This window comes from Emys orbicularis, chromosome 15 (genome assembly GCF_028017835.1).
Source record: "Emys orbicularis isolate rEmyOrb1 chromosome 15, rEmyOrb1.hap1, whole genome shotgun sequence".
Classification (NCBI taxonomy): domain Eukaryota; kingdom Metazoa; phylum Chordata; order Testudines; family Emydidae; genus Emys; species Emys orbicularis.
Window position 1 is genome coordinate 23347757 of NC_088697.1, and position 17505 is coordinate 23365261.

Genomic DNA, 17505 nt, shown 5'->3' on the forward strand with positions numbered 1-17505 from the left:
AAGCCGAGCCACCCAGGCCCTCCAGTACAAGTCTCTCTTCTCCACCATTTTGTCTCAGTCTCTTAGTCTCTCAATGTGGCACAATCTGCCTAGTCCTCGCTCTGCCCCTTATGTCAGGGGCGGACCGCTATGCCCACATTCTCCACCAAATGTAACGGGGTTGGGACTCACCACCGCGGCACCTCCTACTGGTTGTCTTGGGAATTAGCTCAGTCCAGTGGCGCGCCCCCTCTTGGTGGTGTCCCGACCTTCGTCTCACCCTCAGTTGGCGTGTCTGAGCCCACGTCGCTTACCAACTCGCGGCGTCCTCTTCGGGACCACTGCCCTCCGGCAGTGCCCCTCAGTCCTTCCACACCCCCTTCCGGGGGGGGGGGGGGTGTCAATCGGCAGTCTCTGTGTTCCAGCCACCATGGTCAACCACACACCCCAAAGTCTAATCCCTCCCGTCAGGGATCTGGCGTGGCCTGTAATAGCCGCTCCATACGGCCAATGGCTGGTTGTACTGCAAGGGGGGAAGGGGGATCCAGGCCCGCCCTCTACTCTGGGTCCCAAGCCAGGGACCCTCTGGCGGCAGCCTTGCTGTCCTCCTTCTCTCCCCTTGTCTGTCCGCTTCCCTGGGCCGCCTCCCCTATGGCCCCTTGCACTCGCTGGGCCCTTCCCCTCAGGGCCTGCAGCCTGGCAGGCCTTAGGCTAGAGCTTCCTTCTCCCCCTGAGCCTGTCCAGCACTGCGCTGTCCGCGGTGCTAATCTCCCAGCTTGAAGATTGACCTTCCCCTCTCAAAGGCCTGGGACAGACTGACTGCTCTCTCCCTGTGCAGCCTTTTATAGGGCTGAGCCTGGCCCTGATTGGCTGTCTCCAACCTGGGCCCTGATTGGCTCTCAATAAGCTCTTCTCCCATTGGCTGTGCGTCTGCGCAGGCCCACTGGCCTGCCGCAGCCCATACTCTCAGGGAGTGGGGCAGCTGCCCCACTACAGTCCCTTAATACACATACTTCAGCTCATAAACCCACCTCTGTGCAGCATTTCAAAAGCACAGTGGAGGTGTCCGTGCACAACTTTCTGTTTATACTTTGGTGGTGCTTTCACCTTTCCTTGAAACATTAACAACCAGCCAGTCCTGGAGGGTACCTGACTGGATGGGCCAGTAGCTTGCTGTAGGTAACAAATCCTGTATCCCTGTGTGACTATCCTTGGTTAGATTTAGAGACGGGATCCAAGAATGAAAGGACCTATTGGTCTGTGCTGGGGCAGTGACTCCTATCCTACAGACACTTCCTTAGGGTGTTGTAAAGCGCTTTGAGATCCTCGGGTGGAAGATGGCAAAGGTGTGCAAAGTGGTGGTGGTGTTAAAGTGTGTTAATAGGAGGATGGGGATGAGCCTGGTGCAGGACCACAGGGCAAAACACAGCAGCGCTACAGAGAGATAAAGACCTTCCTAGCATGACTGTCTGCCGTACTGGGACTTGTCTGCTTTGCTGTCCTCCCACCATGACTCATACGTCAAGGTTGAGAACACGTGAGCTCCTTAGCCTGAGTTTCTTTTGATGGGCTTAATCTTCCACCACTCAGAAATTCTCCTGTCACAGAGCCGCCCAGAATTAGATTCCTATTGCCTTGGGATGCATGTGCCCAACCCACACTCAGAGGAAGACAAATATGGGGGGCAGCATTCCTGAGAGCCGGGCCTGGGCTGCTGCTCCTGCAGCTTAGCCAGCCTCTGCTGTTAGGAGACTTGCATGTGGGGGAGACAGGCAGCATGTCAGCGCCAGAGGGATGCAAGAGCAAATCCCCAGCACCTTCCCACGTTCTCTCTGCCTCCTCCCCTCTAGCCCATCCCAGGGCTCCCAGCAGCCTTCATCCGCTTCCACAAATGCACCTGTTGTGCAGGAGGGGCATGTAGGTTAGTGGTTAGAGTCCTGGCCTGGGCGTCAGGAAGAAATGTGGGTTCTACTCTTGGCTCTACCTCTGCTCTGACCACGGACGAGTCACTTAACGTCCCAGTGCGTAAGATTGCCCGTCTACCTGGTTTCAGAATGTGCAAATGCGTCTAAGGGCAAAACGGGGATAATGCTTCCCTTGGATGTGTTACTGTGGGGACTAAGGGATTCATCCTACCGATGTCAGCCAGCCTCTGTCTATTGGCTTGAGATTGGGCCCTAATTCATTAATGTTTGGGAAGCACTTTGAGTTGCTTGGGTGGCTGGTCCCATGTGATCTGCCGTTGCTTTGAAGTTGGGAGGGGTCTCTCGGCATGGTGAGAACTAGAAGGGAGTTTTCAAGCACTGGCTTCATTTTTTCCTTCCTCTCTTTCTTTCCATTCCTTTCCCCCCGTTTCTTTGGCATTTCCCAATAAGCTCGTGTACAGCTGTGTGTCCTGAGCTGTCTGTGCATCATGGGCATTGCACCAGACCAAGCAAGGTGGAGTGTTTATAGCTTGCATCCTCCTATTAATACAATTAGAGCAAACGATTTGCATCTGTAAACTTTGAACTGAGGCTCTCCGGTGCTTCACAAACATGCATTAACTAACCCTCCAAACTCACGCGGGGAAGGCAGGTGCTAAAATCTGTAACTGCATTTTACTCAAGTGGAAAGCGAGGTGGGGAGACATGAAGCATTTTGCCCAAGCTCATCGTGCAAGTCAGTAACTGAACCCAGGAGTCTTGGATCCTAGTCCCTTCTGCAATAACCACTAGACCACACTCCCCTATCAGAGCTAGAGACAGAATCCATAAATCTTGACTTCCCAGGAATCCTGACTCAGCCTCACCCCCCCCATAACCATTAGGTCACACTCCCCTCACAGCCCTGGGAATAGAACCCAGGAGTCCTGACCCTGACTTCCAGCCTCTTTCTTCTAGCAGTCAAGGAAGTGTCTCCTCCTAGATATTGCCTTTTTGCTCCTCCAGCCTGGAGCGAAGGGCAAAGAGAACAATTTGGTTTGCAGAGGAGGGAGAAGCGAGAGCAGGCTTGAATGGCATTTGATGCCCCCGATGGGCCTGTTTGAGTGAAGCTGGTTAAATATGTTCAGATCTTCATGGGCAGGAAGGGGGAAGTCACAAAAAGGTTTTTATTTTCAATACCTGAGCCGCACTTTTGACCATGTCTGCATGAATCTGAACAAAAACTTGGGTGCCCGCCGATGTGAGGGCACCTGTTGACTCCCAGCCTTTGGAAATGCTCCGACTGCTAAGAGAGAGAAAATCTGAGGTAAATCAGCAGGCGCTCCTTCCTTACTGGTCTGCTCTCCTGCTGCTGAGTTAATAGTGAATATCCAAAGAGAGATTTTCCCTGGCAGTGAAACTTCTCTTAACTCCTCATGCTGTGTGTCCTGTATGGTTATAATATTTCTGTCTGTCTGTCTCTCCTTTTCTTTCTTTCTTGATTTGTGCTGAGGCTGTCTACACTTCTGAGAGTTAGTGCCGTATATCACACCAGGATCAACTTGAGGGCCATGCGGACAAACTGAGCTGTCAGCAAATTTTACAGCTTCATATAAAATTTTGTGTCCATGGCAAGGACGGGGTGTGGGAAGCGCTGAGATGTGTGACAGTAGGCGTGGGTGGAGACGGGGCGTACCAGATATTCCAGGGGCTTTCTACCAAGGGAACGTGCAGAGGACAAACAGGAGATCACTTCCATGCCATAAGGTGACTCTGTTTCTCCCCACACCCATGGGGCACATCCGTTCCTTGAAGCCCCCATTACCGAGGAGGGCACATAGCTGCGGCACCAGAGTCAAAGCTAATCAGAGCTGCTGGGGGATAAATGAACTGTCTCCCTGCCATGAGAGCTGAGATCCAAATGGAGCTGCCAGTTCCAGCGCTCAGAGGTAGTGCCCCTTCTTTCTCATGCGATAGCTGCTGTGATTCGAGTCTCCTTGAGACCAGGAGTTGTATAACCATGAGCCTAATTCTTCTCTCATTTGCAAAGGTGTAAGTCAGGAGTATCCCCACTGAACTGAGTGGAAAACGGGGGTGAGAGGAAAACCAGATCCACTTTCTCAATCCCTCGCTCTCTCATTCTGATGTGTCATTGTATCATTCAGACACACCAGCTGAGAAGCATCTTCAGCCCCCCCTCCTAGATTTATAAGCCATCAATTAGGATCTTCTGTGTGCAGACCCAAGACAAGATTCATAGATTTCAAGGCCAGAAAGGACAATGGGCTCCTCTACTCTGATCTCCTGTATATCACAGGCCGTTACATTTCACCCATTTACTCTTGTATTGAACCCAGTCATTTGTGGTTGGCGAATGTGCTTCAGATCTAGGTCCCAGTTTATCCAGGCCCCAATGCTATGGGTAGGGAGAGCTGATAAATGGTCCCCATATGTTGTATTGCTTAGTGAGGTGCCACTTTCACATATTTGGGGGGTCCTAAGGAGGAAAGAAAAGGTCTGAGGAGTTGGAGAAAAGGATTTTTCTGATTTTCTTTGGTCCAGAGAGCTCTCAAGATCAGGGATCCTTGTGCGATTCTCTTGTACTTCCCAAGGGTGGCTGAGTGTGAAATATCTTGTGATTCATTTTTCTTGTCCAGTGTCCTTTTGCAACTCCAGGAACAGCAAAAGGGATGTACAAATTTAGTAGAGGGCCAGCAGAAAAATTGTTAGAATGCCATGTGCAGTGTGTAATCTGTGTGTGTGCACTGAGTGTGTGTGTGTGTGTGGGGGGAATGTATGTCTCTGTGTGTGATGTATAATATGTATAGTTTGTATGTGTGCTCTTTCTGTGGGTATAGTTGTATACTCTGTGTGTACGTGTGCATGTAGTGGTTACAGACAGTGTGTGTATGTATGTTCTCTGTGTGCATACAGTATGTGGAGTAGTTGTACACAGTGTATGTGCATGTGTGTGTACTCTGTGTGTGTGTGCGTGTGTGCACACTGGCTATGTGCTCTGTGTGTGCGTGTGTGTGTGCACTGGGTATGTGCTCTGCATGTGCGTGTGTGTGTGCACACTGGGTATGCGCTCTGTGTGTGTGTGTGCACACCGGGTATGCGTTCTGAGTGTGCGTGCGTGTGTGCACAGTGGGTATGCGCTCTGCATGTGCGCGTGTAGGTTACAGCATACAAGTGAAAAGCAGAGCCAGCAGGCTCTATAAATCCCTTGGGAAGGCAGGCCTGATTGATAGAGGTTGCCAGCCTGTGAGTTGTGGGAGCAGTAGCAGGTAGCTATTGTTTGTGCCTGACCTAGCAAAGGTGAGCTGTTTTTGATGGCGAAGCAGAAAAATACAAACGAGACAGAGCTGCAACAGCAAGGACCTGGGCTTGTTATTTATTAGTGGGGGAAAGTTGCCCCCCGCCCTCACCAACTCCTCGGTATCATGATCAATGTTCGGGGTGGCAGCCGTGTCCTGGCAGCCGGAGAAGTGGAGACTGGAAATGACCACACTCCGCACACTGCCAGCTCCCCCGTGGCTTTACAGCCTTGGATAGCGGGGAGTCGGGAGAGATGGTCGGGTGGAGGATGAAATGAAAGCGGAGGGGCATCGGGAATTTGGTTTGTGGACAGCCTTGTAGATGAGGATGCGGCACTAGCATTTAGCCTAATCCCTTCAGGTTAGGTCTGGGTGCTATATAAATATCTCGCTCTATATCATTTGGGTCTAGTTTTCTGCTCGGTTTTTTCCCCATTTGTCTCTGGTAGATCCGCGGATCATGGGGTCTTCTCTCTCAGACCCTGAAAGCTCCTTCAAGGGAAACTGTAATGACGCCCAGTCTCAACAGATGGCTGTGAAAAGAACCCGTGGCATCTTAATCTTGCCTCTTAAATGCCTTGGTAAACCTGCTGGCACAGTATGGCCCTTCTAAAAGGATACAAGGCATTGAGGTGCTGGGGCACTGTATATTACCCAATGATGGCATCCCGAATGGCGTATCATTACAAGAAGAGGCAAGCTTTGGGAATTCTAATGAGGGTGGGCTATCCATTCCTCCCTCTCGCCATCCATTCTTCCCTCCCGCCCACCCACTTCCCCACACATTCCCTTCGTATCTCCCAGGCTGATGCTAGCTCAGAGCTATAGTATGTGTTCTTCAGACAGGCAAGGCGGATTTGAGCACGCAGGCGGGGCAGCGCGTATAGGATAAATAGAGGGGACTTTCATCTCTAGCAGTGCCAGTCTGGCACCTTTCACCGGCACTCAGATTGCCGCAGGGCCAGATTGTGACCCTCACATTCCCACCGGGGAGTGATTATTTGCACTAGGAGAGTCTATGAAGTCAGTGGGAATTGCTCCTGGATAGGAGTGAATGGTTCACAGCCCGGCCTCCAATTAATTCTAATAAATAGCAATAAAATGTGATAGTCAAAGAAATAAATCCAAGTTGGGAAGCTCCTGCCTTCGGCAGCAGGCTAGTTTAGTTGATCATTAATAGCACAACAGCTTAGAAGGGGAAACCACATATGTAGCCTGAACTCTGAGGCTCTCCTGCTTCCAGCACCCTCAGTAGGATTTGTGGGTCCATTTCTCCCCGTGCAGGTTAGGAACAGCTCCCCCTGCTGGCCAGGTCTGTACTAGGAATATTTTCTGCCCCAAATTGTACCTGGTTTCCAAGCTAGTTCGTCTAAACTGATATTCAGATGGGTCCAAAGCGCAGACCAGGATCTGGGTTGCCCAGATCATGTTTAAGGGACTGGTTTCAAAATCCACAGTGGTTTGGAACTGGTTCAGTTAAAAAAACCATCTTGAGCCACCTGGAACTTGGTCAATACTATGGCTCCAACACAGCTGAAATCCAGCGTAGATTAACTGGTTTAAGAAACTGGTTAGTATTTGGGGGAGGAAAATTTCCCCTGTACAGACACCAGCCTCTCAGCAACTTCACTGGGAGTTAGTTTTATCCTGGGGTGTGGCTGGACGAAAACCCAAGGCCATCAGTGTGTGTGTGCTTTAGAGGTCCCCATCATCCCAGCCCACACCCCAGATCTGGCCTGAGGAAGAGGTGATGGACCCCCAAGTTTGTTGTGGGGAGAAGAGAGCCCAGCTTTCCCCCTGACAATTGCAATGAAAGCAGCAACCGGGCTGCTAATTTGGCATGGCTCCTTTGCAGTTCTAATTCATATTATGCATTTCTTTCGGTGCCCTGCTGGGTTGAAACAAGCCACATTTCCCAGCCCAACCATCTCAAACACCAGCTCTTTGCGTAAGAGCTGATAAAGCCATGTGTTCCAGTTCCGGCACTTCAGTAATTAACAACCTCCTTCCCCCCACCACCTTGGCCCCCTTCGGCCTTTGTGTGTGTACTAGAGGATGCAAATAGGGACAGTTGGAGGAAACTTCCTCTAGCCTTCGCCTGGGACATAATTGTGATGGCTGTTAGTTTATCGGTCTTCTTCTAAATCTGGGGACAAGTGAGAGTACTGGGGGGAGGGATAGCTCAGTGGTTTGAGCATTGGCGTGCTAAACCCAGGGTTGTGAGCTCAATCCTTGAGGGGGCCATTTAGGGATCTGGGGCAAAAATCTGTCTGGGGATTGGTCCTGCTTTGAGCAGAGAGTTGGACTAGATGACCTCCTGAGGTCCCTTCCAACCCTGATGTTCTATGATTCTACCATCCAGATGCAAGGTGGCCTAAGAGAGGGCAGGACCCCTTGGTTCTATTCCTACCTCTGCCACTCACTTCCTTTGTGGCCTTGGGAAAGTCACTTCAGTGCCTCAGTTTCCCTCTGTGTCACATGGGGATCATACTTCTGAGGGCAGATGGGCAACTTAACTCTTTAATGCTCGAAAAGCGCTTTGAGAGCCCTGACGGGCAGTGTAAAGTAAAGTTCGGTGATGGGTTTTGAGGCATGAGTGCTTTCTGCAGCAGGCAGCGATCGTTGGGTTAAAAACAGCTGGAAATGGAGAAGCTACTGTAGCGGGAGCCACCAGAGACTTAAGTTATTCCATAGGACAATCCAGGGTGGATGCAGTTGTACCAATATAAAGATGCCCTATCCTGAGATAGCTTATTCCCCACCCTCTGTGTGGGGATAAGCTACCCCAGTGGGGAACTTTTATAGCTGCATCCACACTAGAAAGAGTTGCATAGCTATTGCACAACAATGTTTGCATGTAGACAAAGCCATAGAGGGGATCTCTTCTGAGAAACTTTCCCTCTTTCAATTTCAAACTAAAAACTCCACTTGCATCTCTCCCTCTTGCTTCCTGCTTGTTGCCATGGCGCTGCCGGCTGAGCTGTTTGTTATGACTGTGCATCTTTTGTAAAGGGCTTGGAGATGCTGGAGTTTGGCATCACAAGTCGCCCCTGCGGAGGTCTAGGGGATTCAGAAGGGAGCAGAGAGGAGAGGTATTTCTCAAGCTGTTTGAGCTCCTCCTCTCTAAAAAAGACAAGAATTGGAGGAGACGGGGGTAGGGGGACAGATGCAGCGGAAGGGCAGTTGGGATTTCTGCACACAGAAAGCAGTTAAAGTGAATTACCAAGGACAGTGGGCAGTTTAGAAAGGACTTAGTGAGTACGAGCACGGGCCTATATTCTCTTGGCAGTCTGAGATCCCATTATCTTCAGTGGGAGATTTGGTGTGCGAGGAACGTTGTATTTGGAGGAAAGAGAACTCTTGCGAAGGCACGGCTCTGCAGAAGGGGCTAGAGGGAAGAGCTGGGGTCCTTCTTAGGTTTCTGGATCCTTTACCACCCCTCCCTGGCATTCCCTGGGTCCCCATCTAGCCCTATTTGTTTGCTCTACCGGTTTAGGAAAAATGGGCCCAAGCCCCATATCTGGGATCCAGCTTCAGGTAGTTCTGCTCTCTGGTTTTGACTCAGTCTATTATAAAAGGGCCAGATGTGGCTGCTCTTTACCACTCCCACAGCAAGTAGGGTTTGTAAATAAGCCACAAAGGGCCGGGGTAGAATTCTCCCAGTGCTGGAGCAGCATACATAAGGAATCCTATGCTACCCGTCCTGTAGGCCTCAGCCTAGGGGGTGTACTGGGACAGGGCTAGGGGTAGGAATGGGGATAGCTCTAGTACTAAGTACTACAGTGTGCAGTGTAGCCCATAGGCAACCTAGGACAGACTGCTGTAAGTTGGACTGGCCCCAGGGCCGCTCTAACTTACACCAGGGGGTGTTTTGGACCATGCACAGAGCTGGAAACCATACTGAAAAAAGCTGTCAGAAAGCCACATTTGCGCCCCATCTCTGTAGCAAAGTGCATGAAACGTGGAGGGAGGAACAGTTTGGAGGAGACACACAGAAGTCAGTCTGTGCACACATGGCTGGAATGCTAGCTGCAGCTGAAGCATCTCTGGAAATAGTTCTCTTAATAAAGATCCAGTTTCGTTTTAGAAACTTGGAGTCCTTTGACGTTATTACCCAGCACACGGTACATGAAACATGGTGGCAGCAGTCAGCCTAGTGAGAGACACATCAAGGAAGAGAATGTGATTAACAGGCAAACAAAGCAGCATCTAGAAGCAGACATGCTGCAACTCCACCTTGCATTCAAATTATGTGCCCATAAACTGGCTTCCGGGTGCATCCTCCAAATTTTTCCTTCCTGCAACCGGTGCTTCTCCCTCCAAGTTCCATGCAGGTCATTACAGTTTCCACCTGGGCTGCACTTCCATCTCCCAGGAGGTGATTATCTAGCCATCTCTGGTTGGAGATGTGGACGGGAGGATGGTTACGGTGTCTGGGTGGATCGATAGGGGAATGCAGGTGAATGGAGAATAAGGCATCTGAGCCAGGAGGAGTCTGGGTTTAGAGTCCTTTGCTGGCTACAAAAGTTGGTGAAAATCAAACCCAAATCCTTCCTTTCTTGCTGTGAGAGGATGGGCTCCGGATGGGCCATTCCCCAGGCAGACAGGGCTCTTGTCATCACAGCACCCGGAGCACAAGCTTCTTCAGCACGAGGCTGTTCTGGGCCACTCGTGAGAGCTGGTGCTCTGTTCCTCATGCAGCCGAACATGACGATGTCTGCAGTGCCTTGTCACGAATGACATCGCAATGGTGCAAACGACGTACAGGCTGTTACCCCTTGTTTGCCAAAATGGGTTCACAATATTGGGGTAGCAGAAGGCAGGGTGGGCTAGGATTTGTGTTAGGACCACTGGGGATAGAGAACAATCTCCACACTCATCCTCCTCATTCTTCCAGGGCTAAAAGGGAAAGAAACTTCCACCGCTGATCTTCGGTACTCCAGCAATGGTCTGTGTGGTGCTTGGAATATACAAGTGAAAATGCCTACACTGGGCTTATTTGAGAGATCTTGCTGCCTTTCCTAAGACACACGGCACATTCCCCAAGGGAAGGGTGCGTCGGTGATGCCCTGTCAGCACTGTGATGAGGGGCTACCACAAAAGTATTCTCACTTAGCCTGTGATAAACCCTGCACCCTAGGTATAGCTCACGGTAGCACAGCTGTCTGACCCTTCCCCCACCACGTGGGTAAACCATGCATAGAGGTTTACAAAATCTCTTAGACCCCGATCCTCAAAGGTATCCTCCCTTTGAGGATCTGGGCCTTACTGCCAACTGATCCAAGCTAACTGAGCTGGTTCTTTAGCTCAGGCAGTCAAGACTCATACTATAAGATCCAGAGGTCCTGGGTTCAATCAATGCAGATGACCTGTCTAGAGGCGTCATGCCATAGGTATATGTGTTCGTAGAAAGGAATGGTGTGGGGCTAAGGGATTCATGGATAATCCCATTTAAACCAAAGTTCTTTCTTCAGAAACCCAGCCAAAGAGCAGGGAGAAGCAGCAGCACCTGACACACACATGCGCTTTTTTTCAACTTCCTTCCTGGGAAAACACACTGAGTAAGGATTTGTCTATACATGGAGTTACTCACGAACCGCTGCTGTTCAATAACTCCATCTGTGCACAGGCCCTACTATTGATAGTGTAGCCAGGGTGAGTTGAGCTGGGTGGGGTGGATGGTGATCTAATCAGATATAAGAGAATGACAGCAACAAAGCTATTCTGGCCTTCTGGGTGTGTGACATAAAGTCCATAACACCATACAGGGATGGGACAGCTCTGGGGGAGTCGGGCCTTGCATGGCTAAATAATAATAATGCATGTTTGTTAGTGAACAGTGTAAAGTTATTCATCCCCTACAGGCTTCCTGTGTGGCCCTGAGCAAGCCACTTATTCACTCTGTGCCTCAGTTTCCCAACTGTAAAATGAGGTTAATAATGTTTCCTTTCTCCCTTCCTTTGTCTATGTACACAGTGGCTTTGGGGGGCAGGGACTGTCTCTTACTATGTGTATGTACAGCACCTAGCGCAACTGGGTCTCTATCTTGGCTGGGGCCTCAAGATGCTACCATAAGTGCATTAATGATCATGTTAGCAGCGTTCTGGGGGATAGCTCACCGGGGGGGAAATTCAAAGGCAGAGATGTTGCTCCTCCAATGTATAGCTCTGAGCCCGAGGGATAAAGGATGTCTGGCAGGGATGGTTTAGAGGGATCCAGAGACTGGGGTGAACCCACCCCTGCTGCATCTGGGTGGTGGGATATTAACATGGCACTGGGATCTATTCCTGCTGAGCAAGGAGGATGCTGTGATTGCGGCATGCTAATGGCCTCCCCTGCTCGCTGAGGGAAGCCCGGAGACCTGGGACTCGGGATCTGAAGGGAAAAGAGACGCAGGGAGAAAGCAGAGCGTGAGACCAAGAACATTGCCTCCCCTTGCTGGGGGACTCCAGGCTTTTCATCTTCCAGCCCTGCCTCCCGAGCTGGAATGTAAAGAGGATTAAGGATCTTGAGAGACGAAATTACCTCATCTGCGCTTAATGACTTGTACATCTTTGCTGAGGCCAGGGCTGTTTCTGGCACCCTGGGGACCCATTCCCCCCTCCCTCATCGGCACATCGCAGGGAGAGCGTGGCTTCAAAGAGGTGCACAAGTGAGCAAAGGGAAAGTGTCTCTGGGCTTGGAGTGTTGCTGGAAGGAAAAGAGGGCAGGGAAAGTTTCCAGACTCCGCCGTGTATTTTAGCTCCCCCGCATCCCCATTTGGAGCCTGCCCTTGCTGCTGCAACCAAAGAGGCGGCTGGTTATTTTGTTTGCTCCAATCCGTATTGTCTCCTTTGTGGGGAAAACAGGGTTGCCCATCAACAGGCTCAGCTTTTAGTTAGGAGCCGCTGGAAGAGGGCAAGGAACCAGATGGGGAGGAGAAGGGAGAGACTGAGGGATCATTTGGCCATCCTGAGCTGCACTCAGTGTCAGGAGCAGAGACTGAGCCTTGGCCATGTGACATCTCTTTCAGAACCATCTCCCCTCCCTAAAAGTATATAGCGCGGCTGCACTCCAGCGTGGCTCTGGATGGCAGCCGTGGGTCAGGTTCAGAGCTCTGGACCCTTTCTAGGCCCCTGATGTGTGCAGCTGATGTTGGCCTTTATTAATGCGGCAGAGACTGTGGAGCATAGGGTGTGTGCCCTGTTGGGGAGAATGATTCCTGGATCTGCCACTGACTCACTGTGGGCTATGTCCACTGGTATCAATGGAGTCACGCCAGAGATGCATCTGGTTCTTCTGTGATGCTGGACAAGTCACTTAGAACTCAGCAGCCTCATGCAGCTCCCAGGGAAGCCAATGAAAAGACTCCCATTGTTATTGCTCAGGTCTGTACATCCCCACGCAAAGGATGGAGTGGAGATGTACCACCCTGGGGGAGCTTTGGGTGGCATTACAACTCAGCCAGTAGCAACGCAACTTTGGCACTACAACCTGTCTGTCCATCCGTCCTCCCCTTGGGAGGGACGCACTATGAGCTGGGCCCAGCCATGCTCTGAGCATCAAGACTGCCTGGCCCATTCCTATGTCACATGGGTCGGAGGGAAGGATGAGAACCTGTCCCTGTAGGGGCTCGGGAATCCCATGTGGACGACATGGAGGAGGACTGGGGTCTCAGGAATATTGCTGCAGTATTCGAGCCTTGGGTGCCTATTCCCAGGTATTGATTGAGTTCGGGTTGGTCCTGCTTTGAGCAGGGGGTTGGACTAGATGACCTCCTGAGGTCTCTTCCACCCCTAATCTTCTATGATTCTATCCGGTACCTGTTTGTATTGTGCTTTTTTTTATTTTTTTTTATTTTTTTTTATCTTTAAGAGTAAGGAAATACAACATAAATAAAATAAAAAAGCCAGACCCTTGAGTCTGCCCATCCCAGGGACAGAGGAGCTTGTCTACGTGATAAGAAGAGATGGTGACCAGGCACTGTGAAGGGCGAAAGCACTGATTTCGCTGTGGCCTCATGCGTTGCCTGAGCCCCGTTACTTTTCAAAAGCGCTTAAATGCTCGGATGGAGGGAATGCTTGGATTACACACTGTCTGGTTCCATTGTTGTCCATGGATCTCCAAGCTGGGGTGCTTCACAAAGGCGGAAGGGGAGGCAGAGGATTTTTGATTTAAACCTGCTCACTGGTCCATGGTGCAAACTTCAGCAGAAGGCGACAGGCAGTTAATCATCTGCATTCCCAACACCTGCTTCGTCTCTGAAATATCCAGTAGACAGGGCACCTCTTCATTTGTACAGAAATGGGCCTCACAGTATTTGTTGGAATCTTTCTTTTACAGTATCTTTAAATGTGCCAATAGAGGTAGGCCCAGAACAAAATCCTGGATCCATGCATCCTCCAACGTTGGCTCTAAACTCTGTGGCTCCAGCCCAGCTCTATAATGAACCATTATTCATTAAAAAAGAGAGGGATACAGTAGATTTGTCTTCTTGGGTGAAATCCTAAGGACCTTTCTCAGTCCTTACACAGTTAGAACTCCCACTGACTTTAACGGGAGTTCGATTAAGCACAAACTGAATAAAGCCCTCTGGGTTTGCCCATAGCAAAGCCATAGGTTTTTTAGAAATAATAAAAATCTGTGTATGTCAACAGCTCCTTTCATCTGAAGGTCTTCAAAGCAAAGAGGAAGAATGATCCAGTGGTCAGGGCGCTAGCCTGGCTTTGAGAGACCTGGGTTCAAATCCCTGCTCTGCCCGCAGACTCCCTAGATGCCCCACTTAGCCCCTGTGTGGCTTAGTTCCCCATCTGTAAAATGGGTTTAATAGCATCGTCCAACCGCACAGGAGTGGTGTGGAGCTGTCAATATGTTAAAGATTGTGAGGTGCTCAGGTAATGGGGCCCAGATCAGGACCTAACATCGACAAAGCAGTGTGAAAGTAGTCTTGCTGGATCTCTGTGAAGTAAGTAAGTATTCACGGGTAGGAAATTGTTGCACAGAGAGATTAAATGATTTTTCCAAGCATCGCACACTGAGTCAGTGGGAGTACTAAGAACGGAAGACACAGTTCCCAAGTCTAAACCGTCTTGGGAGACTACACCTGGAGCAAGGTGTACTGGAACTGCAGTTCACACACGGCTGTGATTTTGGATCTTTCATTCTGTCCGCTATCGATGGAGGTTCACGCTATTCAGATTCACACTCAAGCGGATTCCACTCATGATGATGTGGTACCTCTGTATATGGGTCCATGAGTCCCTCCTTCAAAATGTGTCCATTCACAGATAACTTTACAACAGAGCTCGTTCGTCCCTCATATAACTGGGCAGCAGGCACTATCAGGGCCGGCTCCAGGGTTTTGGCCGCCCCAAGCAGCCAAACAAACAAACAAACAAAAGCCGCGATCGCGATCTGCGGCAGCAATTCGGCGGGAGGTCCTTCGCTCCGAGCAGGAGTGAGGGACCGTCCGCCGAATTGCCGCCGAACAGCTGGATGTGCCGCCCCTCTCCGAAGTGGCCGCCCCAGGCACCTGCTTGGTAAGCTGGTGCCTGGAGCTGGCCCTGGGCACTATGACAGGTCAAGAGCAGAGTAATAGATATAGTAGGGGGGAAAGAAATGGGAGGGCCGGGGGCATAGAGGCATACAAGAGAGTGGTGACAGAGAGATACATGAATTTTAATGGTGACTTTAGTTGTCTTCCATGTTACTTTTATCATTGTTTATTACTTAGACTGTGGTAGCACCCTCAATATGCTAACACTGAAGAAGGCCGAGGTCCCCAGAAGATGTCCAGTGCCACAAAAACTCATTGACAGATCCCACACTGGGGCCACATTCATCCTTGCTGTCACTCCATTGACGTCCATTCACTGAGGTTTCCATGTTCCACCTCTGTGATCTCTGCTGCTCCCTCGCTTGGTAACGTGCAAGTTAATTTGCATACCCACTGCTCGAAAAAGTAATGAAGTTGAACATGGGATTGTAGGCTGAGCGGGTTTATCCTCTGTCACTGACGTCTAACAAAGCTCTTTCTCTGGGTTATAAAAGCTGTTAAATACTGTACATGCTTTAAAAGGAACACAGTTGTATTCAGCTCGGATGCTTGAATGTTCTCCTGTCACATAAGGGGCTTGGGTTCGTGGGTTACCATAAGACTCCTGGAAGTCGCAGGGAAACAGGAGCACTCTGATTTTGCAGTCGGGGATATGGGTAGAGGCAGTTAGTGACAGTGGCTGCTAACAAGATGATATGATGGTGATGTGGAGGAGAGAAAGGAAGAGAGGATGCTTGCAATGGGTAAACTTTAGGAAGCTGAAAGGTTCTCTTTGGATGAGTGTCCTGATCTTTTTTTTTTTTTTTTGAGACTGTCTGCCTGGAATACTTGGGAGAACAGGAGATATTTTCTCTTTCCTGCTTCCAGAAACAGTGAGAGACTAGCTCCCTTCACCCTTTGTTCTCCTGGCTGCAGGGAGATGGAGATCTCTGGGGGAAATGAAAAATAAGGTTTTGCTGGGGGAGAAAAGAGGTTTGAAGTTTCCAAAAAAGTTTGAGTTGATATTTGGACAAAAGTTTGAGGCTGTAACTAAGCACTTGGTACAAGGAGCTTCGGGATGAATGAAGGGGCCCAAAGAGCCACTTGGGAATGGACTGAGAGGAGCACAAGCCATGTAACTCTAAAGTAATTGAGAATCTTTTTGGAAATCCTCTTGAACTGATCTGAGGCTCAGGTAGAATTTTAGATGGAACAAGAAGCCCTGAGCACAGCAGGTAAAGTGCTGACGCGCTCCTCCTGGGAGGCCAGTGCTACTGGGTCTCCGAAACTGCTGCTCACAGCAAAGCTAAAAAAAGAAAAGGACAGAAAGAAAAGCGGCAGTGGGCGAGCGTAGCCACGAGAGGCGATGTGCTAATGAATCATTCTTCTCCTTCCCCTCAGGTGCTCCGTGGATAACAGAGTCACCCGAGTGGCCTGGCTGAATCGCAGTAGCATCCTCTACGCTGGCAATGACAAGTGGTGTTTGGACCCCCGGGTGGTGCTCATGTCCAACACCAAAACCGAGTACAGCATCCAGATCCGGGATGTGGACGTGTATGACGAGGGGCCCTACACCTGCTCCGTGCAGACAGACAATCACCCCAAAACGTCACGGGTGCATCTCATCGTGCAAGGTAAGGCCCAGGGGAGCCAGGCCTTCTTGGGCTGCTAGGAGCTTATTGCCCTGCTTCCTTGGTTTCTCTTCTCCCATCTCTCCTGGTTCCTTTTCCCAACGGCCCCTTGCAACTCCTCTTCCCAATTGTCACAATGACCTTTATTCCCAGTTCCCTTGTTCCCGTAGCTCCATCCTAGTCTCCCTCTTCCCAAACAACAGCATCTCCCTTCCCATTCCACCAGCTGCCTTTGCTCTTTGCCAGCCGTGTCTCGGCTCGCCCACACAGCCTGCCCATCTGGCCTAAAGCTCAGTCCAAGTGTCGTGGTGGTGGTTTTTAGCCCCAAGTGGAGCAGGATCGCGAGGACCAGGCAGTCCAAGCAGAATTGGGCAAAGTCCATGTGTTTTATTTTTTTCTGGGAAGATGGGGCAGGGCTTGCCTGACTCCCTCTGAATAGGCATCAGGCCTCAACCTCAGCCGCTCGAGAGTGTGACACAGACACTGTTCAAACCATTATTTTCTCACGCTGGAGGGAAACAGCAAAGAAAATTATGTCTGAAGTAGTGGAAAGAGGATGAGAGGGAGGAGAGCAAGCAAGCACATCCATGCTGGGAGAAAGAAATGAGCATCAGACCCATCTGTGTGTGTTGAGAGCAGATTTGTGTGCTCTGCGGGGGTTTTGGGAATTCTCTGTGTAGGGAGGATGTTTGTATTGGAGAGTTGTGTTTTCTAAGTGTGCACTCACTAGTGTGTGCATGCACGCTAGTCAGGCTGCGTGTGCTCACTTGTGTGTCCATACGTCCATTCTCTCATAGTGCAAAGTGCCATAGAGTCACGTCACGATGTACAGTAAACACAGCACATGGGAGTCACGGGCCCGCAATCTTCCTCCACATTTGCCATCTTCACACAGCCTTGAGAAGCATCATTCTGTGTCCCATCCAGTCAGTGACATCATCAGACCACACCTGCCTCAGGTGCCCCCTGGCACCAGTCCCTCCAAAACTTGCTTCTGCAATCTTCCTCCACTCAGCTGACCCACGTGGCCCACAGACAAGTCATCTTTGTTTGATCACCTTAATGATATCAGAAATCACTCCAGTTCTGCTATACATTTGGGCGATTACCTTCTCGTTAGTCATATGCGAGGTCTAGCTAATGCGCAGCAATCACCTGTA

At 50.3% G+C, this 17505-nt stretch overlaps 1 protein-coding gene across 5 annotated transcripts in view; it reads left to right on the top strand.

Annotated features, from left to right (window-relative positions):
- The window catches only part of NTM (neurotrimin), a 280999-nt gene that overhangs the window by 138233 nt on the left and 125261 nt on the right, over nt 1-17505 (top strand). For all 5 annotated transcript variants that reach the window (XM_065417010.1, XM_065417011.1, XM_065417012.1 and 2 more), the window contains exon 2: nt 16116-16348. In XM_065417010.1, the coding sequence (XP_065273082.1) occupies nt 16116-16348 (233 nt within the window). The remainder of the gene's footprint in view (nt 1-16115; nt 16349-17505) is intronic.